Below are 21830 nucleotides of genomic sequence, written 5' to 3' on the forward strand. Positions count from 1 at the left end.
CTGGAGTATGTGAGGAGACACTGATTCCAATGGGAGGAGGGGCAGTCACCACCAGACACATATTTAAGGTGAATGGCAAAAGAACCCAAAGTGAGATGAGGGCAAATAGGGAAAGAGCAGGGGGAGATGACAGGCTGGCTCTTTTGGGGTGGCACGGTGACACAGTGGTCAGCACTGCTGCCTCACAACGCCAGGGACCCGGGTTTGATTCCCAGCTTGGGTCACTGTCTCTGCGGAGTCTGCACGTTCTCCCTGTGTCTGCGTGGGTGTCCTCTGGGGATGGCGGGCCGGGGGGGTTGGGGGGGGGATGCGGGGGGGTTGTGGGGGGGGGGTGGATTAGCGGGATGCATGGGGCTGTGGGGATGTTGGGCTGGGGGGTGTGCGGGGGGGTGGGGGGGGTGGTGGGGGGTTTGTGGGGGGGGGAGGTGGATTAGCAGGATGCATGGGGCTGCGGGGATGGCGGGCTGGCGGGGGGGAGGAGCGGGGTTGGGATCAGATCTAGGTAAGGTGCTCTGTTCGAAAAGTTGGTGCAGACTTGATGGGCCGAATAGTCTCCTTCTGCGCTGCAGAGATGCTATGATTCTACATTGGTTTGACCAAGTATTTGATCACCTTGTCCTAATGTGACTCAGTCTCCAATTCTGTCTAATTCTTGGGCAATGATGTTTCATGATGCTAAATGTGCGATTGAAATACGAGGTGCTGCAGTGTTGAAAGGTTATTTGAATCCAGAGTAAAACGGATGAATGTGATGCAGCTTCATGTGGATACATTTTGTGTTACAGCTCAGCCTGATTCCTGTACTTATGCGAGCCTGGTGATTGACGGCAACAGGAAAGGTAACTGGCCAGTGTTCAGCATAGTTCATATCATCTTTCCATTTACTGATCTTTCACAATGTTTAAGATTCACCCTCCCGACTAACGGAACATTCTCTTTCAGTTCAAGGTGGCAAGAATCTCCAAGTTGCTGATTCCGAAGAGAGTGAGTCCGTTTTTCCATTGGAAATACTGTTCCTGATATTCTCCCCTTCCCTCAGCTCCCAGGGCCGTTCTCCCATGTGTGAACCACGGGCAGCAGTGGCTGTGCGATCTCTGTCATTGAGTTTTGTCCTTTGTTGGTGTCATCACCCCAGCATGTTGGCATGGATCTCCACCTCTGATTGTGCTGTTGTCCTTACACATAATTCAGCTACACCCAGTCCGCTAAAGCAGTCATCCATTTCCCCCTTGCCTTCCCTTGCTGACATTTTCCATCAACCTTTCATTCCAATAATTACCTCTGTCTACCATCTATCTAAAGACCTGACCAAATTGTTGTGTCTTCCTCTCTTTGATGTTATGCACTAAATTTACACACTTCTCCAGCCATTTCCAGCATTAACTCATTAGTCTTTCTGTCTCTGTAGGATATGCAGAACAACCTACATTTTGTCCAAATCTCTGTCCACATCCCGTTCCCGCAGGTGTGGGGATACAGGAGGATTCAGCACACGTGTTGATTGCTACTTCCTCCACCACTGACGCACAGTGGCAGCAGTGTGTACCATCTACAAGATACACCACAGCAACTCACCAAGGTTCTTTCAACAATGCCTTCCAAACTTGTAATTGCTAACCCCTGGAAGGACAAGGGCAGCAGATACCTGGGAACATCAGCACCTGCAAGTTCCCCTCCAAGCCACTCACCATCCTGGCTTGAAATATATCGATCGTTCCTTCACTGTCGCTGGGTCAAAATCCTGGAATTTCCTCTCTAACAGCACTATGGGTGTACCTACACCACATGGACTGCAGCGGTTCCAAAAGGCAGCTCACCAGCACTTTCTGAAGGGCAATTAGGGATGGGCAATAAATACTGGCCCTAGCCAGTGAAGCCCACACCCTGTGAAGGAATAAAACAAAGCCCCCACCCCTCCGCCAACACCCCTTCTATTGGCCAGTAAGTCTGTCCATTTCACATGGATGCAGTTTTTCTGCACCAATCAGAAATTGAGACAAATCTCTACAATTCCATTGGATGATATGTGACTCAGTCAAACAGCCATCTTTCCCTCTGTAACAAATCGACAGAGGAGCTGTGAGAAAATGTGGCAATAAAATGCTCAATTTTCAGAGTGAATATTCCCCTTCCCTATAATTGCCCTCTCACTGAGGGGCGGATGTTGGGGTCAGTATTCCCCTTTCCTATATTCACACTGAAATCCTTGCTATAATTATAATCAGCTCTAACCCCTGTTCTTTTTGTTTCAGACGTAACCTATGCCGCTGTTGTGAGCACGGTTTAGGAACGATCTTTAACAGTAAGTTTTGAACCTTATAAAAGCAAAAGAAAAAGCATACAAAGTGGCGAGGATCAGTGGGAAGGCAGAGGATTGGGAAGCCTTTAAAAGCGAGCAGAGGACAACTAAAAAAGCAATAAAGGGGGAGAAGATGAAATATGAGTGTAAACTAGCTAGTAATCGAAAAGAAGATAGGAAGAGTTTTTTTTCAAAATATAAAAGGTAAAGGAGAGGCAAAAATAGACATTGGACCATTGGAAAATGAGGCTGGAGAAGTAATAATAGGAAACAAAGCAATGGCAGAGGAACTGAATAGTTACTTTGCATCAGTCTTCACGGTGGAAGACACCAGTGGGATGCCAGAGCTCCAGGAGAGTCGGGGGCACAGGGTGAGTGTAGTGGCCATCACTAAGGAAAAGGTTCTGGGGAAACTGAAAGGTCTGAAGGTGGATAAATCACCTGGACCAGATGGACTACACCCCAGGGTTCTAAAAGAGAGCTGAGGAAATTGTGGAGGCATTGGTGGTGATCTTTCAGGAATCACTGGAGGATTGGCTGTCTGGCAGTAGGCAGAGAGTGGCGATAAAGGGTATTTTTTAGGATGGCAGCCGGTGCCTAGTGATTCGCCTCAGGAGTCAGTGCTGGGACCGCAACTTTTCATACTGTACATTAACGATTTAGAAGAAGGAACTGAAGGTACTGTTGCTAAGTTTGCAGTTGGTACAAAGATATGTAGAGGGACAGGTAGTATTGAGGAAGCAGGGGGGCTGCAGAAGGACTTGGACAGGTTAGGAGAGTGGGCAAAGAAGTGGCAGATGGAATACAATGTGGAAAAGTGTGAGGTTATGCACTTTGGAAGGAGGAATGGAGGCATAGACTATTTTCTAAATGGGAAATGCTTAGGAAATCAGAAACACAAAGGGACTTGGGAGTCATGGTTCAAGATTCTCTTAAGGTTAATATGCAGGTTCAGTCAGCAGTTAGGAAGGCAGATGCAATGTTAGCATTTATGTTGAGAGGGCTAGAATACGAGAGCAGGGATGTACTTCTGAGGCTGTATAAGGCTCTGGTCAGACCCCATTTGGAGTATTGTGAGCAGTTTTGGGCCCCATATCTAAGGAAGGATGTGCTGGCCTTGGAAAGGGTCCAGAGGAGGTTCACAAGAATGATCCCTGGAATGAAGAGCTTGTCGTATGAGGAATGGTTGGGGACTCTGGGTTTGTGCTCATTGGAGTTTAGAAGGATGAGGGGGGGATCTTATTGAAACTTACAGGATACTGCAAGACCTGGATAGAGTGAACGTGGAGAGGATGTTTCCACTGGTGGGAAAACTAGAACCAGAGGGCACAGCCTCAGACTAAAGGGACGATCCTTTAAAACTGACTTGAGGAGGAATTTCTTCAGCCAAAGAGTGGTGAATCTGTGGAACTCTTTGCCGCAGAAGGCTGTGGAGGCCAGGTCATTGAGTGTCTTTAAGACAGAGATAGATAGGGTTCTTGATTAATAAGGGGATCAGCGGTTATGGGGAAAAGGCAGGAGAATGGGGATGAGAAAAATATCAGCCATGATTGAATGGCGGAGCAGACTCGATGGGCCGAGTGGCCTCATTCTGCTCCTATGTCTTATGGTCTTATGTTCTGTGGAACCAAGGCTGTACAATTTCCCCTCTCAAATTCTAGGGAGCTCCTAAACCTGAATCACCCATCCTAAAATAATTAGTGTAACACATCTCTACATCCATACCTGTCTGATCTGTTCAGAAAAAGAAAGACTTGCATTGATATAGCACCTATGATAACCAGTGGATGTTCCATGGGAAGTATTTCACAGCCAGTGAAGCACTTTTGAAATGTGGTCACTGTTCTAATTTAGTAAAACTGGCAGCCAATGGTGCAGAGCAAGTTCCCAGACACAGCAATGTGATCATGACCAGATACCCTGTTTACCTGATGTTTGCAATAAGAGTTTTAACAACACCAGGTTAAAGTCCAACAGGTTTATTTGGTAGCAAATACCATTAGCTTTCGGAGCGCTGCTCCTTCGTCAGATGGAGTGGAAATCTGCTCTCAAACAGGGCACAGAGACACAAAATCAAGCTACAGAATACTGATTAGAATGCGAATCCCTACAGCCAACCAGATCTTAAAGATACAGACAATGTGGGTGGAGGGAGCATTAAGCCCAGGTTAAAGAGATGTGTATTGTCTCCAGACGGGATAGCCCGCAAGTCCAGGAGGCAAGCTGTGGGGGTTACTGATAATGTGACATAAATCCAACATCCCGGTTTAGGCCGTCCTCATGTGTGCGGAACTTGGCTATCAGTTTCTGCTCAGTGACTCTGCGCTGTCGTGTGTCGTGAAGGCCGCCTTGGAGAACGCTTACCTGAAGATCAGAGGCTGAATGCCCGTGACTGCTGAAGTGTTCCCCCACAGGAAGAGAACAACCTTGCCTGGTGATTGTCGAGCGGTGTTCATTCATCCATTGTCGTAGCGTCTGCATAGTTTCCCCAATGTACCATGCCTCGGGACATCCTTTCCTGCAGTGTATCAGGTAGACAACGTTGGCCGAGTTGCAAGAGTATGTACCGTGTACCTGGTAGATGGTGTTCTCACGTGAGATGATGCCATCCGTGTCGATGATCCGGCACGTCTTGCAGAGGTTGCTGTGGCAGGGTTGTGTGGTGTCATGGTCACTGTTCTCCTGAAGGCTGGGTAGTTTGCTGCAGACAATGGTCTGTTTGAGGTTGCGCGGTTGTTTGAAGGCAAGAAGTGGGGGTGTGGAGATGGCCTTGGCGAGATGTTCGTCTTCATCAATGACATGTTGAAGGCTCCGGAGGAGATGCCGTAGCTTCTCCGCTCCGGGGAAGTACTGGACGACGAAGGGTACTCTGTCCACCGTGTCCCGTGTTTGTCTTCTGAGGAGGTCGGTGCGGTTTTTCGCTGTGGCGCGTTGGAACTGTTGATCGATGAGTCGAGCGCCATATCCTGTTCTTATGAGGGCATCTTTCAGCGTCTGGAGGTGTCTGTTGCGATCCTCCTCATCCGAGCAGATCCTGTGTATACGGAGGGCTTGTCCGTAGGGGATGGCTTCTTTAACGTGTTTAGGGTGGAAGCTGGAGAAGTGGAGCATCGTGAGGTTATCCGTGGGCTTGCGGTACAGTGAGGTGCTGAGGTGACCGTCCTTAATGGAGATGCGTGTGTCCAAGAATGCAACCAATATATCGATGACATTTTCTTCCTTTGGAGTCATGGTGAACAATCACTGAAACAACGATATGACGACATCAACAAGTTCCATCCCACCATCAGACTCACCATGGACTACTCTCCGGAATCGGTTGCATTCTTGGACACGCGCATCTCCATTAAGGACGGTCACCTCAGCACCTCACTGTACCACAAGCCCACGGATAACCTCACGATGCTCCACTTCTCCAGCTTCCACCCTAAACACGTTAAAGAAGCCATACCCTACGGACAAGCCCTCCGAATACACAGGATCTGCTCGGATGAGGAGGATCACAACAGACACCTCCAGACGCTGAAATATGCCCTCATAAGAACAGGATATGGCGCTCGACTCATCGATCAACAGTTCCGATGCGCCACAGCGAAAAACCGCACCGACCTCCTCAGAAGACAAACACGGGACACAGTGGACAGAGTACCTTCGTCGTCCAGTACTTCCCCGGAGCGGGGAAGCTACGGCATCTCCTCCGGAGCCTTCAACATGTCATTGGTGAAGACGAACATCTCGCCAAGGCCATCCCCACACCCCCACTTCTTGCCTTCAAGCAACCGCACAACCTCAAACAGACCATTGTCCGCAGCAAACTACCCAGCCTTCAGGAGAACAGTGACCACGACACCACACAACCCTGCCACAGCAACCTCTGCAAGACGTGCCGGATCATCGACACGGATGCCATCATCTCACGTGAGAACACCATCCACCAGGTACACGGTACATACTCTTGCAACTCGGCCAACGTTGTCTACCTGATACGCTGCAGGAAAGGATGTCCCGAGGCATGGTACATTGGGGAAACCATGCAGACGCTACGACAACGGATGAATGAACACCGTTCGACAATCACCAGGCAAGACTGTTCTCTTCCTGTGGGGGAACACTTCAGCAGTCACGGACATTCAGCCTCTAATCTTCAGGTAAGCGTTCTCCAAGGCGGCCTTCACGACACACGACAGCGCAGAGTCACTGAGCAGAAACTGATAGCCAAGTTCCGCACACATGAGGACGGCCTAAACCGGGATGTTGGATTTATGTCACATTATCAGTAACCCCCACAGCTTGCCTCCTGGGCTTGCGGGCTATCCCGTCTGGAGACAATACACATCTCTTTAACCTGTGCTTAGTGCTCCCTCCACCCACATTGTCTGTGCCCTTAAGATCTGGTTGGCTGTAGGGATTTGTATTCTAATCAGCATTCTGTAACTTGATTTTGTGTCTCTGTGCCCTGTTTGAGAGCAGATTTCCACTCCATCTGACGAAGGGGCAGCGCTCCGAAAGCTAATGGTATTTGCTACCAAATAAACCTGTTGGACTTTAACCTGGTGTTGTTAAAACTCTTACTGTGTTCACCCCAGTCCAACGCCGAATTCTCCACATCATACCTGATATTTGCTCAGGGAAAAATATTGGCTAAGACACCAGAAGTAACTTCACTTTTGGATAGTGGCTATTGGATTGCTTACATACTCCTTAAAGGACTACGGGACCTCGGTTTAATGGTTATCTGAGCCTGTAGCAGGGCTGCACTCCTTCAGTACTGCACCGCACTGTCAGTCTCAATTATGTGCTCAAGTCTCTGTAGTGGGAGGAAGCCAAAACGTTCTTACTCTGAGGTGTGCGCCGGAAACCTCTGACCTCATCCGCGACCGGGATTCTGTGGTGCTGCCGCCGTGAATGGAGGTTTTGGCTGAGCATCAAGTTCTCCATTCTTACTGGCAACGAGGTCAGAGGATCCCACCAATGACAAGCACCCACTGACTCACAGCTAACGCTATAGCGACTCACCACCAGGCTCTTGAGGGCAATTAGGGAGGGGCATGAATGCTAGCCGTGCCAGTGACTCTCAAATGTTAGCTCTGTTTCACCTTCCACGTACGCTACCTAGTCTGCTGAGTATTTCCAGCTTTCCCAGTTTTTATTAAGAGCATTAATAAACTTGCAAGTAGTCAAAATTGAAGTTTAACGCAGTATATTTTTGGAGGTGATTTATTACTGGGGGGATGCAAGTCTCGATGAACTGGTGAATTGGTGCAGCGACAATAATCTCTCGCTCAACAAAATGAAGGAGGTTGTCGTCAACTTCAGGAAGCGTAAAGGAGAACATGCTACTGTCTACATCAATGGGGATGAACTAGAAAGGGTCGAGAGCTTCAAGTTTTGGGTGTCCAGATCACCAACAACCTGTCCTGGTCCCCCCCATGCTGACACTATAGTTAAGAAAGCCCACCAACGTCTCTACTTTCTCAGAAGACTAAGGAAATTTGGCATGTCAGCTACGACTCTCACCAACCTTTACAGATGCACCATAGAAAGCATTCTTTCTGGTTGTATCACAGCTTGGTATGGCTCCTGCTATGTCCAAGACCGCAAGGAACTATAAAAGGTCGTGAATGTAGCCCAATCCATCACGCAAACCAGCCTCCCACCCATTGACTCTGTCTACACTTCCCGCTGTCTCAGCAAAGCAGCCAGCATAATTAAGGACCCCACGCACCCCGGACATTCTCTCTTCCATCTTCTTCTGTCGGGAAAAAGATACAAAAGTCTGAGGTCACGTACCAACCGACTCAAGAACAGTTTCTTCCCTGCTGCTGTCAGACTTTTGAATGGACTTACCTTGCATTAAGTTGATCTTTCTCTACACCCTAGCTATGACTCTAACACTACATTCTGTACTCTCTCCTTTCCTTCTCTATGAACGGTATGTTTAAGGCAAGAAAGGCTGCTTCCAGTCAGCCGGCAGAATTTACAATACCAGGGAAAGAGAAACACAGAAACACTGCTTTTCAATCTTCAATTTTCAATGCCCAAACACCTTCTAAACCAGCCCTAAACTGAACGTGAATGAACTCCTGTCACCTGGCCTGTCAATCATTCTTACCCCTGCAGTGCAAAAGGTCGTAAAATCCCAGACACTGCATGAAGCCCAGAAACAAAACCCCATTTTAGCCATTGAAGCAGCAATAAAAGGACTTCTAAGCAGATAGCTCCGCCACAATGAAAAAAATCTGCTTACAAACTGCAGAGAACATGATTTAAAAAAAAGCATTTCCTAAAGGCGCACTAGCGTCACACTGGGCCCCATTTTACCATTTGGAGTCTAAGGGCGGATCCGGGTGTCATAGAGATCCGAGCCCGGAATCCTCTTTCCAGCGCGCCCATACGCTTTTTGCCGGCTCCAGTCTGACCCGCGCTGTGGGCGGGGCTTAGCGCTCCCGGAACAATCGGAGCTCTGAACTGTGCATGCGAAGTTCGAAAAAAAATCTGAAGCAGCTCACCGATGTCAGATCTCTCCTGGGCCACAGAAAGCAGAGAAAGCGGCCCGAGAGCGAAAAGCGGCAGCGACGGTGTATCGGGGGGGGGGCGGGGCGGGGGGGGGGGCGCAGACGGATCTCTGGTGGGGTGGGAGAGGGGCAGGGGTGGCAATCGGTCTGGGTAGTGGGGGGTGGTGGATAAGGGGGACAGTGATGTGTGTGTGTCCCCCTTATTCACCCGCCCCCACTACCCAGACCAATTGCCACCCTGCCCCCCTGCCCCCCCACCAGAGATCCATCTGCCCTCCCCACCAGAGATCCATCTGCCCTCCCCACCAGAGATCCATCTACCCCCCCCACCAGAGATCCATCTACCCCCCCCACCAGAGATCCATCTACCCCCCCCACCAGAGATCCATCTACCCCCCCCACCAGAGATCCATCTGCCCTCCCCACCAGAGATCCATCTACCCCCCCCCACCAGAGATCCATCTACCCCCCCCACCAGAGATCCATCTACCCCCCCCACCAGAGATCCATCTACCCCCCCCCACCAGAGATCCATCTACCCCCCCCACCAGAGATCCATCTACCCCCCCCACCAGAGATCCATCTACCCCCCCCCACCAGAAATCCATCTACCCCCCCCACCAGAGATCCATCTGCCCCCCCTCCCCGAGAAACATATTACCGCCTCCTCCTCCTCCCCCAACCAGACAACGATCTGACCTCACTCCCCTCCTCCCCCCCCCCCCAACCAGAGACTGATCTGACCCCCCCCAAGCAGAGAATGATCTGACCTCACTCCCCTCCTCCCCCCTCCAACCAGAGAATGATCTGACCCGCCTCCACCCCCACCCCCACCACTGACCTGAGTCAGAGAGCCGTTGGAAACACTGAACGTGCTCTTCAGAGGCTGGAGTACCCGACTCAGACTTTTATTTTGCAGGTCGTTAAAAGCGCGGATCCGGATCGGACCAGAAGAAGGTAAAGTGGGATTTGGCGGTAGAGTTGGGCGCGCGGTTCATTAAGTCTTTCTCTGCATGGAGGTCAGTGACCAGTGGAGTGCCCCAGGGATCTGTTCTGGGACCCTTGCTGTTTGTCATTTTCATAAATGACCTGGATGAGGAAGTGGAGGGATGGGTTGGTAAGTTTGCTGACGACACCAAGGTAGGTGGTGTTGTGGATAGTTTGGAGGGATGTCAGAAGTTGCAGCGAGACATAGATAGAATGCAAGACTGGGCGGAGAAGTGGCAGATGGACTTCAACCCGGATAAGTGTGTGATGATCCATTTTGGCAGATCCAATGGGATGAAGCAGCAGTATAATATGAAGGGTACCATTCTTAGCAGTGTAGAGGATCAGAAGGACCTTGGGGTCCGGGTCCATAGGACTCTTAAATCGGCCTCGCAGGTGGAGGTTGCGGTCAAGAAGGCGTACTGGCCTTCATTAATCGAGGGATTGAGTTTAGGAGTCGGGAGGTAATGCTGCAGCTTTATAGGACCCTGGTTAGACCCCACTTGGAGTACTGCGCGCAGTTCTGGTCACCTCATTACAGGAAAGATGTTGAAGCCATTGAAAGGGTGCAGAGGAGATTTACAAGGATGTTGCCTGGATTGGGGGGCATGCCTTATGAGGATAGGTTGAGGGAGCTTGGTCTCTTCTCCCTGGAGAGACGAAGGATGAGAGGTGACCTGATAGAGGTTTACAAGATGTTGAGAGGTCTGGATAAGGTAGACTCTCAGAGGCTATTTCCAAGGGCTGAAATGGTTGCTATGAGAGGACACAGGTTTAAGGTGCTGGGGGGTAGGTACAGAGGAGATGTCAGGGGTAAGTTTTTCACTCAGAGGGTGGTGGGTGAGTGGAATCGGCTGACGTCGGTGGTGGTGGAGGCAAACTCGTTGGGGTCTTTTAAGAGACTTCTGGATGAGTACATGGGATTTAATGGGATTGAGGGCTATAGATAGGCCTAGAGGTGGGGATGTGATCGGCGCAACTTGTGGACCGAAGGGCCTGTTTGTGCTGTGGCTTTCTATGTTCTATGTTCTATGTTCTAAATGCATGCAAATGCATTTAAATCGTCGGGCCGCCCGATTCGGGTGCGGGCCGGACCCACGCCCGAATCTGGTGTTGGTAAAGACGCGATCTGCTCGGATTCGGGTGCAGATCGCGTTAAAGTCCCGACGCCCAACTTTACCGCGATTTTGCGCCCGAAAACGGGTGCGAAGCTTTGGTAAAATCGGGTCCACTGTGTTGTAAAATAGCAGCACTGTTTGTGCACCATTGGCACAACTTCAGGCATGGATAAACACAGAAATGCAGAAGTTGCAGCCTCACAAAACCAGTGTCTTGCTGTCTGGCTCACCATTGAGATTCATTGAATGAGGTAAAGTTACCGTATTTACGTTTGAGTTAAGTCTTGTCCACTTCACCCTAAGTATCCTTTTAACAATTAGAATGGTGTGGGACAGGATATTCAGTAAGAGTTTTAACAACACCAGGTTAAAGTCCAACAGGTTTGTTTGGTAGCAAATACCATTAGCTTTCGGAGCGCTGCTCCTTCGTCAGATGGAGTGGAAATGTGCTCTCAAACATTTCCACTCTTACTGTGTTCACCCCAGTCCAACGCCGGCATCTCCACAACAGGATATTAAGAATAGAGTAGAATAGTTGAAGCCTTCCTGACGTTTTTTCGTGTGTGTAAATCCAAAATGAAGAGTAATAATGAAGAAGATTCATGATTTATACTAACTGGAACTTGGGTGAAATGATTACCTTCTTCGTAACTCCACTTAACATATTTCAACTACTTCAGGGAAATGACAAACTTTAAAGTTTTGAGAAGCACAAAATGATACACTCGTTTAAAGATACAAAGAGCAAAGAAAATTACAGCACAGGAACAGGCCCTTCAGCCCTCCAAACCTGCACCGACCATGCTGCCCGACTGAACTAAAACCCCCTACCCTTCCAGGGACCATATCCCTCAGATCTAAAGTGATGGACAAGCTGAACTCCAGTGTCACAACACCAGGGAAAAAAACAGGTGTTAGTGGCGTTCAAGGAACAAAGAGCAGTACAGCACAGGAACAGGCCCTTCGGCCCACCAAGCCTGTGCTGATACGTGGTTTCTATCCCTCTGTTTGCCTCCCATTCACGTGTCTACAAGATACACCTTAAACATTGCTAGCGTGCCTGCTTCCACCACCTCCACTGACAGCCCGTTCCAGGCACCCACCGCCCTCTGTATGTGACAGATTTCTAATGCTGATCATAAAACCATTGTTGTAAAAACCCAGCTGGTTCACTAATGTCCTTTAGGGAAGGAAATCTGCCGTCCTTCCCTGGTCTGGCCCACATGTGACTCCAGACCCACCGCAAATGTGGTTGACTCTTGGATGTTTTCCACACAGATGGAGAAAGCTCTAAACTGCTGAGTTTTGGTCCATTACACTCTCTTATCCTCCAATCCATTATTTTCCGGGAGTTACACCATTGTATCGTCTCCTGAGGCTTTCCCTCCTTCAACCGACCAGCTACTAAAACCAAAGGAACCCAAAATCATCAGGCATCTTCTGAAATGGAGGGCAGTTCAGGATGGGCAATAAATACTGGCCCAGCCAGCGACATTCACATCTCATCAAGGAATCTTAAAAATCCCATTGTTGCATTTTCATAATTCCAGAAGACCATCTTGCAGTAAATTAATATCAATATTTGAGCTTTTCCTGAAGTGTTAATAAGCACACCCCGTTATCATCCTGAGAAATCTGTTCCTCCAGTGCCTGTAGGTTGGGCACTCTCAGTTATTGCCACATAATATCCTGGACCAATATCCTGGCGGGAAGGTTGGCTAAGGCTACTGGAGAGACTTTAAACTAGAAAGGTTGGGGGGAGGGAATCGAAATGAGGGGACTGAGAGCGAGGAGGTTAGCTCGCAAATAGATAAGGAATGTAGACAGGGTAAGAGGGAGGTTAGACGAGTGATGGAGAAGGGAAGTGCTCAGGCTGAAGGTCTGAGATGTGTCTATTTTAATGCCAGGAGTGTAGTGAATAAAGTGGATGAGCTTAGAGCGTGGATTGCTGCTTCGAATTGTGATGTGGTGGCCATTACGGAGACTTGGATGTCTCAGGGACAGGACTGGGTGCTTCAGGTGCCGGGTTTTAGATGTTTCAGGAAGGACAGGGAGGGAGGCAAGAGAGGGGGGGGAGTGGCACTGTTGATCAGGGATAGTGTCACGGCTGTAGAGAAGGTGGACGCCGTGGAGGGATTGACTACGGAGTCTCTGTGGGTGGAGGTTAGGAACAGGAAGGGGTCGGTAACTTTGCTGGGTGTTTTCTATAGGCCGCCCAATAGTAACAGAGATGTTGAGGAGCAGATGGGGAAACAGATCCTGGAGAGATGTAGGAATAACAGAGTTGTCGTGATGGGAGATTTTAATTTCCCAAACATAGATTGGAATATCCCTAGGGCTAGGGGTTTGGATGGAGAGGAGTTTGTTAGGTGTGTCCAGGAGAGTTTCCTGACACAGTATGTGGATAAGCCTACTAGAGGAGAGGCTGTACTTGATCTGGTGCTGGCTAATGAACCTGGACAGGTGGAGGATCTCTCGGTGGGTGAGCATCTTGGGGATAGCGATCATAATTCTATCTCCTTCACGATAGCATTGGAAAGAGATAGGATCAGGCAGGCTAGGAAAGTGTTTCTCTGGAGTAAAGGGAAATACAGTGTCATCAGGGAGGAAATTAGACGGGTAAATTGGAAGGAGGCATTCTTGGGGAAAAGTACCGAAGGAAAGTGGAGGATTTTCAAGGAATGTTTGTCTGGAGCTCTGCATGACAACGTTCCGATGAGACAGGGGGGTGTTGGTAGGGTACGGGAACCGTGGTGCACGAAGGTTGTGATGAACCTGGTGAATAAGAAAAGAGAGGCGTACAGAAGGTTCAGAGAGCTAGGAGGTGTTAAGGATTTAGAGGAGTATACGGGATGTAGGAAGGAGCTTAAGAAGGAAATTAGGAGAGCGAGAAGGGGTCATGAGAAGACCTTGGCGGGTAAGATTAAGGAGAATCCCAAGGCTTTCTACAAATATGTCAAGAGTAAAAGGATGAGATGTGAAGGCATAGGACCCTTAAAAGGTGAAGGGGGAAAAGTTTGTGCGGAACTGTTAGAAATGGCGGAGGTGCTTAATGAATACTTTACCTCGGTATTCACGGTGGAAAGGGATCTGGGTGGTTGTACTGCTGGTTTGCGGTGGACAGAAAGGATCGAGCATGTGGACATAAAGAAAGAGGATGTGTTGGAACTATTGAATGGCATCAAGGTTGGTAAGTCGCCGGGACCGGATGGGATGTACCCCAGGTTACTGTGAGAGGCGAGGGAGGAGATTGCGGAGCCTTTGGCGATGATCTTTGCATCGTCGATGGAGACGGGAGAGGTTCCGGAGGATTGGAGGATTGCAGATGTGGTCCCTATATTCAAGAAAGGGAACAGGGACAGCCCGGGAAATTACCGACCGGTGAGTCTAACCTCAGTGGTTGGTAAGTTGATGGAGAGGATCCTGAGAGACAGGATTTATGATCATCTAGAGAAGTTTAGTATGATCAAAAGTAGTCAGCACGGCTTTGTCAAGGGCAGGTCGTGCCTTACGAGCCTGGTTGAGTTCTTTGAAAATGTGACCAAACACATTGACGAAGGAAGAGCGGTGGATGTGGTCTATATGGACTTCAGCAAGGCGTTCGATAAGGTCCCCCATGCAAGACTTCTTGAGAAAGTGAGAGGGCATGGGATCCAAGGGGCTGTTGCCTTGTGGATCCAGAACTGGCTTGCCTGCAGAAGGCAGAGAGTGGCTGTGGAGGGGTCTTTCTCTGCATGGAGGTCAGTGACCAGTGGAGTGCCCCAGGGATCTGTTCTGGGACCCTTGCTGTTTGTCATTTTCATAAATGACCTGGATGAGGAAGTGGAGGGATGGGTTGGTAAGTTTGCTGACGACACCAAGGTAGGTGGTGTTGTGGATAGTTTGGAGGGATGTCAGAAGTTGCAACGAGACATAGATAGAATGCAAGACTGGGCGGAGAAGTGGCAGATGGACTTCAACCCGGATAAGTGTGTAGTGATCCATTTTGGCAGATCCAATGGGATGAAGCAGCAGTATAATATGAAGGGTACCATTCTTAGCAGTGTAGAGGATCAGAAGGACCTTGGGGTCCGGGTCCATAGGACTCTTAAATCGGCCTCGCAGGTGGAGGATGCGGTCAAGAAGGCGTACGGCGTACTAGCCTTCATTAATCGAGGGATTGAGTTTAGGAGTCGGGAGATAATGCTGCAGCTTTATAGGACCCTGGTTAGACCCCACTTGGAGTACTGCGCGCAGTTCTGGTCACCTCATTACAGGAAAGATGTTGAAGCCATTGAAAGGGTGCAGAGGAGATTTACAAGGATGTTGCCTGGATTGGGGGGCATGCCTTATGAGGATAGGTTGAGGGAGCTTGGTCTCTTCTCCCTGGAGAGACGAAGGATGAGAGGTGACCTGATAGAGGTTTACAAGATGTTGAGAGGTCTGGATAGGGTAGACTCTCAGAGGCTATTTCCAAGGGCTGAAATGGTTGCTACGAGAGGACACAGGTTTAAGGTGCTGGGGGGTAGGTACAGAGGAGATGTCAGGGGTAAGTTTTTCACTCAGAGGGTGGTGGGTGAGTGGAATCGGCTGACGTCGGTGGTGGTGGAGGCAAACTCGTTGGGGTCTTTTAAGAGACTTCTGGATGAGTACATGGGATTTAATGGGATTGAGGGCTATAGATAGGCCTAGAGGTAGGGATATGATCAGCGCAACTTGTGGGCCGAAGGGCCTGTTTGTGCTGTGGCTTTCTATGTTCTATGTTCTATAAAGGAGAATCGATCATGGGGAAACAGTATTGTGGTTGTGGTTGGATGAGAGTTAAGTGATATCAAAATTCAGGATGATTTGATTTGATTTGATTTATTATTGTCACATGCATTAGTATACAGTGAAAAGTATTGTTTCTTGCGCGCTATACAGACAAAGCATAGGGAAAGGAGAGAGTGCAGAATGTTACAGTCATAGCTAGGGTGTAGAGAAAGATCAGCTTAATGTGAGGTAGGTCCATTCAAAAGTCTGACGGCAGCAGGGAAGAAGCTGTTCTTGAGTTGGTTGGTATGTGACCTCAGACTTTTGTATCTTTTTCCCGATGGAAGAAGGTGGAAGAGGGAATGTCCGGGTCCTTGATTATGCTGGCTGCTTTTCCGAGGCAGCGGGAAGTGTAGATAGAGTCAATGGATGGAAAGCTGGTTTGCGTGATGGATTGGGCTTCATTTATGACCCTTTGTAGTTTATTGTGGTCTTGAGCAGAGCAGGAGCCATACCAAGCTGTGATACAACCAGAAAGAATGCTTTCTATGATGCATCTGTCGAAGTTGGTGAGAGTTGTAGCTAACATGCCAAATTTCCTTAGCCTCCTGAGAAAGTAGAGGCGTTGGTGAGTTTTCTTAACTATAGTCATAGAAACATAGAAACATAGAAAACTACAGCACAAAACAGGCCCTTCGGCCCCACAAGTTGTGCCGAACATATCCCTACCTTCTAGGCCTACCTATAACCCTCCATCCTATTAAGTCCCATGTACTCATCCAGGAGTCTCTTAAAAGACCCTATTGAGTTTGTCTCCACCACCACTGACGGCAGCCAATTCCACTCGCCCACCACCCTCTGTGTGAAAAACTTACCCCTAACATTTCCCCTGTACCTCCACCCCAGCACCTTAAACCTGTGTCCTCTCGAAGCAGCCATTTCCACCCTGGGAAAAAGCCTCTGAGAGTCCACCCGATCTATGCCTCTCAACATCTTATACACCTATATTAGGTCTCCTCTCATCCTTCGTCTCTCCAAGGAGAATAGACCGAGCTCCCTCAGCCTATCCTCATAAGGCATGCCACACAATCCAGGCAACATCCTTGTAAATCGCCTCTGCACCCTTTCAATCTTTTCCACATCCTTCCTGTAATGAGGTGACCAGAACTGAGCACAGTACTCCAAGTGGGGTCTGACGAGGGTCTTATATAGCTGCATCATTATTCCCAGACTCCTAAACTCAATCCCTCGATTGATAAAGGCCAGCACACCATACGCCTTCTTAACCACCTCCTCCACCTGCGGGGCCGATTTTAGAGTCCTATGGACCCGGACCCCAAGGTCCTTCTGATCCTCTACAGTACTAAGAGTCTTTCCCTTTATATTGTACTCCTTCATTCCATTTGACGTGCCAAAATGGACCACTACGCATTTATCTGGGTTGAAGTCCATCTGCCACTTGTCCGCCCAGTCTTGCATCCTATCTATGTCCCTCTGTAACTTCTGACATCCCTCCAGACTATCCACAACCCCACCAACCTTCGTGTCGTCGGCAAACTTACCAACCCATCCCTCTACTTCCTCATCCAGGTCATTCATGAAAATGACAAACAGCAAGGGTCCCAGAACAGATCCCTGGGGCACACCACTGGTGACCGACCTCCATTTAGAAAAAGACCCATCTATACCCACTCTCTGCCTCCTTTGGGCAAGCCAGTTCTGGATCCACAGGGCAGCAGCCCCTTGGATCCCATGCCCTCTCACTTTTTCTAGAAGCCTTGCATGGGGGACCTTATCGAACGCCTTGCTAAAATCCATATAAACCACATCTACTGCTTTCCCTTCGTCAATGTGTTTAGTCACATTTTCGAAGAACTCCAGCAGGCTCGTAAGGCACAATCTGCCCTTGACAAAGCCATGCTGAGTATTCTTGAGCATACTAAACCTCTCTAAATGCTCATATATCCTGTCCCTCAGGATCTTCTCCATCAGTTTACCACAGTTTGTCTGTGTAATGTTTATACCGAGATCTCAGTCAAACTACAAGACACCACAAAGGTTGAAAGAGGAGGCAGACAGAAGATGATTTTGATTACCTTTGGTTTTAGTAGCTTATCGGTTGAAGGAGGGAAAACCTAAGGAGACAATACAATGGTGTAACTCCCGGAAAATAATGGATTGGAGGATGAGAGAGTGTAATGGACCAAAACTCAGCAGCTTAGAGCTTTCTCCATCTGTCTGGGTAAAATAAGTCATGATGTGGAGATCCCACGTTGTCTGTACATTTAAGACCTGGCTGGCTGTAGAGATTTGCATTCTAATCAGTATTCTGTAATTTGATTTCTGTGTCTGTTTGCACTGTTTGAGAACAGATAACCAATCCATCTGACGAAGGAGCTGTGCTCCGAAAGCTTATGGTATTTGCTACCAAATAAACCTGTTGGACTTTAACCTGGTGTTGTGAGACTACTTACTGTGGGTAAAATAAGCTCAGAGGAATGTTGACTTTAGTAAGGTAAAGCCGCCATACTCCCAGATGACCGTAGGCTGTCCTCCCCTTTGAAGGGAATGGATAACTGGTGGTGATTTAACCTGAGGATCACCACACCTCACGTTAGGGGCAAGATTGAGAAGGCGGGGCCTTTATGAATAACCTCAGCCGGTGCGGGAATTGAACCCACGCTGTTAACTCTGCTTCACATACCAGTTGTCCAGCCAGCTGAGCTAACCAACCCATGGATGTGACAGACACCCACAATCTAAGGAACAGATTATTTTAAAAAACCCCTATATTACATTGTAGCCTGGAACCATTCTGCAGTTGCTGATACCCCTGTATAAACCATACCAAATCTAACCGTGTATTGTTACACCTGTTGTCACTATCTAACAGTCTCAGTATATTACCTTGCAATTTGATTTTGGAAACACAGATGTCTGTCCCTCTATACTCTATTTAACACTCTTTCTTTCTCCCCACAGAACTTTCTGCTATTCTTCGGACAGTGACAGTCACAGATGGTGTGATAGGCCCACTGTCTTGCTGTGTAGTTTCACCCATTCACATCGCAATGACACTGACACCAACTGTGATACAGATATGGAATTACCATAATTTCTTTAACTGCACATATTCTGGTCTGGGTGATGCACCGTCTGTGCTGTGTGAGAATGTCAAACAGCAGTGTATGCTCAATTGTTCTGTGTTTGATTATGTATTTCAGATAACTATGCTCACTGTGCTTGATTGGTTAAGTCTGGGTGTGGACTCTGGGAGAAGTAAACAAAGCTGTAGAAAGAGCTAGAAGCCTGAGCTGTTAGCATGAGTGCAGGCATTCTGTAACTGCAGAGATATTTACTTTGAATAAAGTTCTTACATATATAGAAACTAGTGTCATACCTACAATGTTCTGAGGTGAATCAAATGTCTCACAAGATTGGCATTGAGGATGGTTGAGGAAAGTTTAACATCGCTAGCTCCAGCAGCAAATCTTTCATTATCAGGAGATTCCCCCACGCTGTGGGATTGATGGATTGCAGGCTCCAAGGCCTCCTTGTTTGTTCTAGGATGGACAGTCTGGAAGTAGCAGCAATCCACACAAAGGTGACACTCATAGCGTCACAGGATTTTACAGCACAGAAACAAGCCCTTCGGCCCATCCTGTCTGCTCTAGCCATACCTCGGAGCAGACGGTCAGCGAATATTCGGCCAGCTCACAAACAACACGCCTACGTTTAATACAGAGTGGTGAACCATAGATGGTTATCACTATGGGTACTTGTACATATGTTACTCTTGTTACTGTTAGGGTTAGGGTTTGGGTGTTCCACCTGTTATCATTGTTTATGTGGTACACTCCGTTCGGCTCCGCCTTCTTACAGGAGTATAAAGGTCACTGCTACTTCCTAGTAGCCCTTAGTCTGGGATAGTATTGTTAAGCAGTGTGCTCCAATCTTGTTGTGAATAAAAGCCTTTATTCCCGGGTACGTCCTAGCCTCCCGTGTGAATCAATCACACATCATACAGCAGTAAAGTGCTTTCGAGAAATACTTCGGGTCAAAGAAAAGAGTGATGATCGGACAATATACATTCTACCAGAGACACCAGGGAAATGGTGACCTCACCACACAATACCTGTCAACATTGCAACAATTGCCTTCTGCCTGTGAATTGGAAATACTAACCAAAGAACTAATTTGAAACCAATTAATTGAAGACTTCAAGTGGGAGAGACTAGAACTCGAGGGCACAACCTCAGAGTGAAGGGACGCTCCTTTAAAACTGAGATGAGGAGGAATCTCTTCAGCCAGAGGGTGGTGAATCTGTGGAACTCTTTGCCACAGAAGGCTGTGGAGGCCGGGTCATTGAGTGTCTTTAAGACAGAGATAGATAGGTTCTTGATCAATAAGGGGATCAAGGGTTATTGGGAAAAGGCAGGGGAAAGGGGATGAGAATCATATCAGCCATGATTGAATGGCAGGGCAGACTCAATTGGCTTAATTCTGCTCCTATATCTGATAAGACCATAAGACATAGGAGCGGAAGTAAGGCCATTCGGCCCATCGAGTCCACTCCACCATTCAATCATGGTTGATTTCAACTCCATTTACCCGCTCTCTCCCCATAGCCCTTAATTCCTCGATGATCTGATTTAACCTTGAAAAAAGGCACGATCTTTACAGTCCATATGGAATCTGCCAGATTAGATTTAGAGGTGACACAGAAATGCACCCTCAGACTCAGGGTCACCCACACTGCTTTCCCAACCAGCTCTGGGGCAAGAGCTATGGATAAAGAGACCGCAGCAGCCTCAGCACCGCTTACCCCATCGTGGTCAGGTACCTGCAAAATTGTGCCTCAGTTGTGGAAATGCTTATCAATGCACAACACCATGTCCAACTCAAGGGATAATGTGGAGATGCCGGTGTTGGACTGGGGTGGGCACAGTAAGAAGTCTCACAACACCAGGTTAAAGGTCAACAGGTTTATTTGGAATCACGAGCTTTTGGAGCGCTGCCCCTACATCAGGTGAGCAACTCACTTGAAGGGGAGCTGCCCCTTTTACTTTGTCCTGACTTAATCTGAGTTTGTTTATTTGGTTTGACCTAAAAAGAGGGCAACTCACTTGATGAAGAAGCAGCGCTCTGAAAGCTTATGATTCCAAATAAACCTGTTGGACTTTAACCTGGTGTTGTGAGACTTCTTACTCAACTAAAAGGAAATAGGACTTGGTTAGTTTGGCAAGTGGAGGCGTCTCTTCCCGAGAGTGAGGTATTCCTTCACGAAGGGTAAAGCACCGGGTCACTTTAAGGATTCCTCAGTTGAAAGCATGAGTATGTTGCCTCTCATTAATGTTAATGTGAAAATGTCTACATTGAGTGACAAACTTTGCCAGCATTATTTTCCACAACTCCCTGACATTCATGTTCAGACACGTTTGAAGTTTCCGCTGACTCAATTATTCCGGTTTCAGGAGTGATCAGTTTGCAGTAAGGTCACCCCAGACAGGTTCGTATTCCGTGTAGCGAGAGGCAGAAGCCTTATGGGAGTAATCGTGTCCAATAGGCTTGGCTTTGAGGAGACCCCACTGGAACAGACATTAATGTGCTCAATGTCACAGACTATCCACACCACTATCATCTGTCAGACTTGGGGGAGATTATGGGGTACTGTCACCCCGAGACAACAGGTCCCCCAGTTTCACACAATTTGAGATGGTTGCAGTTTCCAATCTGTGCTGAAGTGTGGCAGGAGTTGGAATGACGCGAAGCAGATGTGTCATTGAGCAAGTCAACTCACCGCCATGGGTATCAAATCTATTCATTGCACAATGCAAAACCGTCAAACTCAGATGGGGGTGCATGGATCTTAAGGTGGTCAACAAAGCTACCAGTTCAGACAAGTAACTACTTCCTCCAATCCAGAGTGATTGGTGTCAGTCTTCACAGAGATGTGTTAGAGCAATCTCCACTTTCTCCAACAGAGCAACGCGGATATCTTACAGCTTACACTACTCCGAAAGCTGCGTTTCAGCACCACGGAATGTCCTGTGGACCAAGCTCAACACCTAGTGCATTCTAGAAGATCCTTTCTTGTCAGGTACTGAGGGGGATGCTCAGTTTATTTGATAACCCCATTATCCACGCAAGAGGCAAAGCAGCACCATCAGCTGTTATCAG

At 48.2% G+C, this 21830-nt stretch overlaps 1 protein-coding gene across 4 annotated transcripts in view; it reads left to right on the forward strand.

The window, feature by feature from the left end:
- The window catches only part of LOC144495190 (uncharacterized), a 984403-nt gene extending 964767 nt beyond the window's left edge, over positions 1-19636 (forward strand). For 3 of the 4 annotated variants that reach the window (XM_078215220.1, XM_078215219.1, XM_078215221.1), the window contains 4 exons: positions 786-839; positions 943-984; positions 2253-2302; positions 18633-19636. In XM_078215220.1, the coding sequence (XP_078071346.1) occupies positions 786-839; positions 943-984; positions 2253-2287 (131 nt within the window). In that variant the 3' untranslated portion in view covers positions 2288-2302; positions 18633-19636. Of the gene's footprint in view, positions 1-785; positions 840-942; positions 985-2252; positions 2303-9733; positions 9772-18632 lie in introns of all 4 variants that reach the window. The other variant, XR_013498220.1, reaches the window with a different exon arrangement.
- Positions 19637-21830: the final 2194 nt, after the last annotated feature.

This window comes from Mustelus asterias, chromosome 6, assembly GCF_964213995.1.
Source record: "Mustelus asterias chromosome 6, sMusAst1.hap1.1, whole genome shotgun sequence".
Classification (NCBI taxonomy): Eukaryota; Metazoa; Chordata; class Chondrichthyes; order Carcharhiniformes; family Triakidae; genus Mustelus; species Mustelus asterias.